The sequence below is a fragment of the Palaemon carinicauda genome, chromosome 11, assembly GCF_036898095.1.
Source record: "Palaemon carinicauda isolate YSFRI2023 chromosome 11, ASM3689809v2, whole genome shotgun sequence".
NCBI lineage: Eukaryota > Metazoa > Arthropoda > Malacostraca > Decapoda > Palaemonidae > Palaemon > Palaemon carinicauda.
The window spans coordinates 156,732,043-156,740,273 of NC_090735.1; the positions used below are offsets into that span (position 1 = coordinate 156,732,043).

Consider the following 8,231-nt stretch of genomic DNA (forward strand, 5'->3'; position numbering starts at 1 on the left):
TTTTTCTAATTTCTCCTCGATATCATAATTTATTTTAGTAAATCATACAAACTTGCAGGAAGTGATTTCAACTGCTCAACAGGTGACAAACTATGTTTGATAATAGTACCTGATTAACCTATAGTTCAGGGTTACTAAAAATCTACTCATCTTCTGTAACCTACATCTGATTTTTATAGAGAGAGAGAGAGAGAGAGAGAGAGAGAGAGAGAGAGAGAGAGAGAGAGAGAGAGAGAGAGAGAGAGAGAGAGAGAGAGAGAGAGAGAGATTCAGCCGTGCTTTTTCCCGTTATTTCCCACATTTAAGACAATGAAAGTGAGGCACACTAGGGTGGTTTATCAAAACAGGATACGGCTAATACGTATATGAAACGTTTCCTAATTAAATGATTATTGAGATAAAGGCCTCGTCAATGACAGAACTATTAAAGGTTTGAGTAAATCATATTTTATCTTGTCATCAGGAAGTATATTGCTATAATAAAAGACAACTTTATCTTATACATGGGAAATAAGAAGAAAACTCGTAGCTTCCCCCCCCTCTCTCTCTCTCTCTCTCTCTCTCTCTCTCTCTCTCTCTCTCTGGAAACAAATAATAGACCCAAGAGACTCTACCCGGACCTACATAATTTTAGGGAAGAGCAAGAACAAGAAAAAATAGAAAAGAAGGATATAGTCTGCAATATGCTGAAAAGAGGGAATTGCAGATTTGGCGAAAGATGCTACAACAAGCATCTAAAGATATGCCATAATTATGAAATATATGGTAAATGTGCGTATTTAGACGGATATGGAGACGAATGCAGAGATCTCCATCCAAAAATATGCAAAAACCTAAAAGAAGGAAAAGGATGCATTTACAACAAAAAATGTCGATATATGCATCCTGCAACCATGAATGAAAGTAAGAAAACTCAGCAAACTGAAAAGAAAAATGAAAGCAAAAAGAGACAAAAAAAGAAACAAAAAAGCAGGCCGTGTATATACCGCGCTTTGAACCAAGAGCCCCAAGATATGAGGCCTTACAATCCAAACCTGCACATTTAGAGCCCAACTACAAAGAATGCATCTATAATGCCAGGGGTTGGTGCAGATATGGGGACAGTTGCAGGTATACACACACAAATGAATATGAAGGCGAAAGAGCAAATATAATAGAAAAGCTGGATTTTTTAATGGCAGAATTCCGGGAAATGAAGAAAAGAACATCATATCAGAACAGGAAGGAAGCATGGGAGAATCCATATTATTACCAATATTAAATAATGGGGATGAAACACAAACCCTAATAGTAATGAATGCACAGGGTTTAATCACAAGTAACTCTAAAAGGAAAATAGAGTTCTTAGAAGAACTAACCCAAATTGAAAAAATAGATATATTAAATATAAGTGAAACATGGTATTCCCAAGAGACTGGTAGTGGAGACCAGATAAAGGGCTTCCAAACTTATAGATCAGACAGAAAAAATAGGAATCAAGGGGGAACCGCAATATATGGAAGAGACATGAATCAAGGAAAAGTATGTGAAAAGTACAGCAACACAGAATGTGAATTGATTGCTGTAGAATTTGAATTTGAAAAACTAATGAATATTGTAGTTTACAGACCCCCAAACACTAAGGAGTTTGACATAATAATAGAAAAAATAGATGATATATGTAGAAACCATAAAGACTGGAATATACTCCTATCCGGAGATTTTAACTTTCCTTTCGTGGATTGGAAAGAACGGATAGAAGAAAGTGGTTGTATGTATACATATAAAAAAGATAGTAATAGTAGCGCAGAAGATAAGAGGCAATTTGAAAAGCTTCAAGATATGCTATTACAACATAATATGCAACAAATAAACCACATTCCAACAAGAAAGGAAAATGTCCTAGATCTAGTATTTGTGAATGAGGTGAATTATGTTAAAGAAATAATAGTGTATAACACGGGAATTTCAGACCGCAATGTCATAGAATTGATAGTCCATTCCAAAGCAAGTGATCACAGAATTAATAAAAGCACAAAACTTTGGGAAGGATATGGAAAATATAATTTTTACAGTAAGAATATAAAATGGTCAGAAATAAATAAAGAACTGAATAAAGAATGGAAAAATGTATTTGTAAGTGATAATATACAGGTAAATACGGACATACTGTACAATATACTGGAGAAAATTGTTGAAAAATATGTACCGAAAAAAAACAATAAACAAAAGACGTGCATACCAAGAGACAGAAGGATCTTATTTCAGAAAATTAGAAAGTGGAAGAAAAATGTTGCAAAAGAAAAAAATGTGTGGAAAATGAGGGAAATAAAATGTAAGATAGAAAATGCAGAACAAAAGATTATACAGTCGAAAAAAAATGAAAAAAGGGACTTAGAAGAAAGGACACTTCAAAATATAAAAAGAAATCCCAAAGTACTTTACTCCTATGCAAAAAAGATGAATAAAGGGAGATTAGAAATAGGCCCTCTAAGAATTGAAGGACGGCTAACGAATGAAAAAAAGGAAATATGCAATATATTAGCAGAAAAATATAAAAGTGAGTTCACACCAAGAATTGCGAATGAGAATAATGAAACAGAAATGAGAGAAGAAAATGTTGAATATCTAACGGATATAGATATTAATGAAGCAGATATTGTCACGGCTATAAACAAAATTAAAAATGGATCAGCAGCCGGACCAGATGGAGTTCCAGCGATTTTGTTAAAAAAAACTGCAAACACTATCGCGAAGCCGCTTGCAATACTGCTAAGACAAAGTGTAGATATGAGCGAGATATATGTTAAACATAAATTAGCTTATATAACCCCTATCTTCAAAAGTGGATCAAGACTAGAGGCAAGCAATAATAGACCTGTTAGTCTAACATCACATATTATGAAAGTGTATGAGAGGGTAATAAAAAAGAAAATAATGAACCATTTGGTTAAAAATAATTTGTTTAATATGGGTCAACACGGTTTCGTGCCTGGAAAAAGTACACAGACCCAACTGATAGCACACTATGAAAACGTATACAAAAATATGATAAATGAAAATGACACAGGTGTGATCTATCTAGATTTTGCAAAAGCCTTTGACAAGGTAGACCATAACATATTGGAGAAAAAAATGAGAAAGCATAATATTGTGGGAAAGATAAGAAAATGGGTAAAAGAATTCCTGCAAAACAGAAAACAGATAGTGGTTGCAAATGACGAGAAATCAGATGAAGCCCAGGTAATATCTGGTGTGCCACAAGGTACGGTATTAGCTGCACTGCTATTTGTTATTATGATCTCAGACATAGACTGTGATGTTGAAAACTCCGTAGTGAGAAGTTTCGCCGATGACACAAGAATAAGTAGAGAAATTACTTGTGATGAAGATAGGAACTCACTACAAAGAGATCTAAACAAAATATATGAATGGGCGGAGATAAATAGGATGGTATTTAACTCCGATAAATTCGAATCAATAAATTATGGAAACAGAGAAGGAATGGTGTATGCATACAAGGGACCTAATAATGAGACAATCACAAACAAGGAAGCAATTAAAGACCTTGGTGTAATTTTAAATAGGAATATGTTATGCAACGACCAAATAGCAACACTGTTGGCTAAATGTAAAGCAAAAATGGGAATGTTATTCAGACACTTTAAAACAAGAAAAGCTGAACACATGATTATGCTTTACAAAACTTATGTGCGTAGTACACTCGAGTACTGCAATGTGATATGGTACCCACACTACCAAAAGGATATTGCGCAAATAGAGAGTGTACAAAGGTCCTATACTGCTAGAATAGAAGAAGTTAAGGACCTTGACTACTGGGAAAGACTGCAATTTTTAAAACTATACAGTCTAGAAAGGAGAAGAGAACGCTACATGATAATACAAGCATGGAAGCAAATAGAAGGAATTGCTGAAAACATCATGGAGCTTAAAATATCAGAAAGAGCAAGCCGAGGTAGATTAATAGTGCCAAAAAGCATTCCAGGTAAACTGAGAAAGACGCACAGGACATTAATCCACTACGCACCAGCATCGATAATGCAGCGACTATTTATCGTGCTGCCAGCTCATCTAAGAAACATATCAGGAGTGAGCGTAGATGTGTTTAAGAATCAGCTCGATAAATACCTAAGATGCATCCCAGACCATCCAAGACTGGAAGATGCAAAATACACCGGAAGATGCATTAGCAACTCTCTGGTGGATATACGAGGTGCCACACACTGAGGGACCTGGGGGAACCCAAACAAAAAATAAGGCAATAAGGCAATAAGGCTCACAATAAAAATGAGACGAAGGTGACAGAAGATGAGTAGTTTTATAATAACACTGAACTATAGGCTAATCAGGTACTATTACCAAACAGGGTTAGTCACCTGTTGAACAGTTAAAATCACTTCCATCATGTTTGTATGATTTACTTAAATAAATTATGATAATGAGGAGAAATTAGAAAAACTCAGATTCACGTCAAATTTATTCATAAAATGCCCACAGGATATACCATCATCATAATCCTCATCATTATCATCTCCTCCCAGGTCTATTGACGCAAAATACCTTTATTAGATTTCATGAGTCATCTCTATCTGTAGCTTTTAAATCAATACTTTTTTCATTCATCCTCCCCCACTTCACGCTATATAGTCCTCAGCCATGTAGGCCTGGGTTTTAAATTCTTCTGTGTGGAATCCAGTTTAAAGTTTGGTGAACTAATCTCTCTTGGGGAATGCGAAGAGCATTCCCTTACCATCTCTATCTACCAGTCATCCTGATCTCCTCAGGATATGGCAATCTAGTAATCTCTCTTATAGTTTTATTTCTAATCCTCTCCTGCCATTTTACTCTCAATATTCTTCTGAGGGCTTTGTTTTCAAATCTACAAAATCTGTTGGATATTGTTTCATTGTCATACCACGACTCATGTCCATAGAGTAACACCGATATCACTGAAGTGATATAATTTGATTTTTTATGTATTTTTAGGCGATATGGATTTCCAAATTCTACTTAGCCTAGTCATTATGTAATCTGCTTTTTTCAATATTTCAATAAACTCCATTTCTAAAGACCATTTTCTTGAGATCATAGTTACTGAACATTTAAATGATTCTACCTCATCAATCATTTTTCCTTCCAATGATATTTCATATTTCATTGCATATTCGGTTCTCATCACATTTGCCTTTCTTCTATTTATCATAAGCCTAACCTCATCTGATATTTCATGAATTCTGGTAAGAAAGTACTAGAAATCCTCTGGTGGTCTGCTAATAAGGACAACGTCAACAACATACTCTACGTCAGCTAATCTACTATTACCAATCCAGTCCAGTCATTCTCCATCATCCCCAACTGTTTATGCATTATAAAATCCATGAAGAGGATATACAACATAGGTGACAAAATATTCCATTGAAACACTCCGCAGTTCCATAAAAATTCATTTTACTGGACTCCACTAACCTCAACTTTGCATTTGCTGTTCTCATGAACTGACTCAATCAAATTTACATATATAAGAGGAACTCCATACTAACGCACGACTCTCCACAAAATTAGTCAGTGCACACCATTAATTAAAGGCATTCTTATAGTCTGCAAATGCCATCAAAATTGTATTTCTATATACTACACAATACTGTATAACATGTCTTGAAGTGAAAAATTGGTCATTAAAACTTTTACCTTTTCCAATTCCTGCTTGTTCATATCAGCTTTTTACCAATCTTTCTCTCTAGTCCCTTTAAAATAAGCATAATATACAATTCCATGTCAACTGACGTAAGTGTAATGCCTCTGTAATTATTATAATTAGTCAGATCTTTTTTTTTTTTTTTTTTTTTTAAATTTTCACCAACACTCCTAGCTCCCATTCATTAGCTTATGCTTTTCACGCCATATTCTACAAAACAATCTCATAGTTATTCTGGGAGCCACTCCATTTGCAGCAGTTATTCCATCGTATCCATGGGATTTCCATTTTCTGTTATATGAACAATGATTATCATTTCTAAAAATCATGTAACCGACAATTTCCGGTGCTGAATTGTAATGCTTGTTCGCATTGCATAAGCCAATCGGCTGTGGTCCAGCATATATATCCATGTTATATACATAGAAAGATTTTGCAACACAGTGCATGTATTTTGATGTAATTTATAGTTGATGAAATATATACATATATATACATACATATATATATATATATATATATATATATATATATATATATATATATATATATATATATATATATATATATATATGTGTGTGTGTGTGTGTGTGTGTGTGTGCACATATAAGTATATTAAGAAATAGGAAATTCGTAAAACCTGAATTATCTATGTAATCCTATATTGTCTCCAGAGGATCATCAGGAGCTCGAAAGAGCGAGAATCAATAGTTGTTTCTTGAAGATTGAGTTGGTAAATGATTGTTGCTGAAGACTTTCCGTTCCGAAAGATTCTTACAGTTTCCAGAAGCGTGGGAATTTTGAAAATTATATTTGAAAATTTGAAAAATAAAAAAATAAATCGGTGAAATATCTCATCCTAGGGCATATAAAGATAGGGTTGCGGTCGCCACATTCATTGAGAACTGCAGGTAAGTTTTGGAAGGTCCTTTGTGCATAATGTAAGTTTGGCAGACCTAGTTCTCAAAAAGAAGCAACGATGCCTAAGACTATGAAGAGGAAACATGTGGGTGGGGAAGATCGAAGAGGAAACTCCCCGGAGAAAAGAAGACGGCATCGAGAAGAAACCAGAAGTAGGAATTGCTAAAGCTGGTAAGAAGAGGAAGAGAACGGATGAACAGTCAGGGATGTCCCCAAAGAAAATGAAGTTTGAGCCCGTAAATGACCAACATAGAAAGTTGAAGCGGAGTGATATCAGGACAGAAAGACTCCGTGGAGAAGGTTCCTATGGAAGGGCATTCAGATGTAAGATCAAATGTAAACGAGTCTGGATAGATGGTGTGCTGAAGGTCTTGAAGGTCAAAGGACTTGCGCTGAGAGAGGCTTTCTTCAAAGAAGCAAACTGTTTAGAGAAGCTGGCAGGAACTGAAGGAGTTCCAGTTCTGTATGGACGTCGTGATACGGTGACTGATGTAGTTATTGTCATATCTTACAATGGGGGCTACACTCTGGGTCAGTTTATGGGTAAATACACAGATGATGTGAAGAAGATATTTGATGTGCTGGCTAAGTTGGCGCAGATTCTCGAGGACATCCACAGGACAGGCTTTGGTCATAATGATTTGTATGCTGACAATGTCATGATTGAAGAGACTGTGTGCCCGCAAGATCTGGTGGCTACTATCATTGACTTTGTATTTAGCTTGCTCTTTGGAACGAGATTGTTTCCAAGACCGATCAAGAATTTCGAAGCCTATCAACGTGATCCCCTGCTCAGCAAATATTGTGGACGAACCAGCCCAGAGACTGGCATCTTCTCCTTTGGGAAGCTGATGCAGAAGATACCTGGATATGGAGTAAACCAGGTTCTGAAGCACCTCATCAGCAGAAGTTTATCTAGGAATGCTAAGCGGCGGCCATCTCCAGACGGATTGAGTAGGACCCTGAGGATGTTGCAAAATGGACAGCAGATAGGGAAGACCAGTAACAGGTTTGTTCATTTTATTTGTAATCTTTGGGATAAGGTAGTGGACTGTTACTGCGCTCTGTAGGGGGAACATTTAGTTTGGGTTTAATTTCAAGTAGAAATTTTATTTGTAAGGAACTTTCTTAGCTTATTAATTTCCTGTGAGATTAATGATCTAGGAATAAAACTTTTGAAAGGGGAGAAGTCTGACTTCTCCGGTTATTTTTTTCCCTCCTAGAACTGGCTCCCTTGTCGTGAGGGGAGGGCTTACAAGTCAACAACCATTGGCTCAACCAAATGCCAGTACTTTTTCTTTTCATGACCCATATTATCTCTGTTTGCTTATATTGTAAGCTTTATTACGCCTTGCTATCCTGTCCGGTGCAACGGTTTTTTATTATGTTTTGGGTGGCTCTGTACAGAGTCTGTTCGCTCTTTTGCTTCCATTCAATTAATATTGTTCATGTTTTCTTCTGAATTTAATTTCAATTTCTGCTTTCTATCTTTTTTTCCAGTCTAATAACCTCCTTCAATAGCTACTAATTCAACTCTCTATTAAATTTAAGATTCTTTCCATTTTATTCCTTTATAGTTCCCACAGTTTAGCAAATATCCTTTTTTTAAAGAAAT

The 8,231-nt window shown here is 35.6% G+C and overlaps 1 protein-coding gene across 1 annotated transcript in view; it reads left to right on the forward strand.

The window, feature by feature from the left end:
• The first annotated feature begins 6,607 nt into the window (after positions 1 to 6,607).
• Positions 6,608 to 8,231, forward strand: part of LOC137649844 (uncharacterized) — a 2,695-nt gene continuing 1,071 nt past the window's right edge. Inside the window, exon 1 of the mRNA XM_068382790.1 lies at positions 6,608 to 7,625. Coding sequence (XP_068238891.1) covers positions 6,700 to 7,625 — 926 coding nt within the window. The 5' untranslated portion in view covers positions 6,608 to 6,699. The remainder of the gene's footprint in view (positions 7,626 to 8,231) is intronic.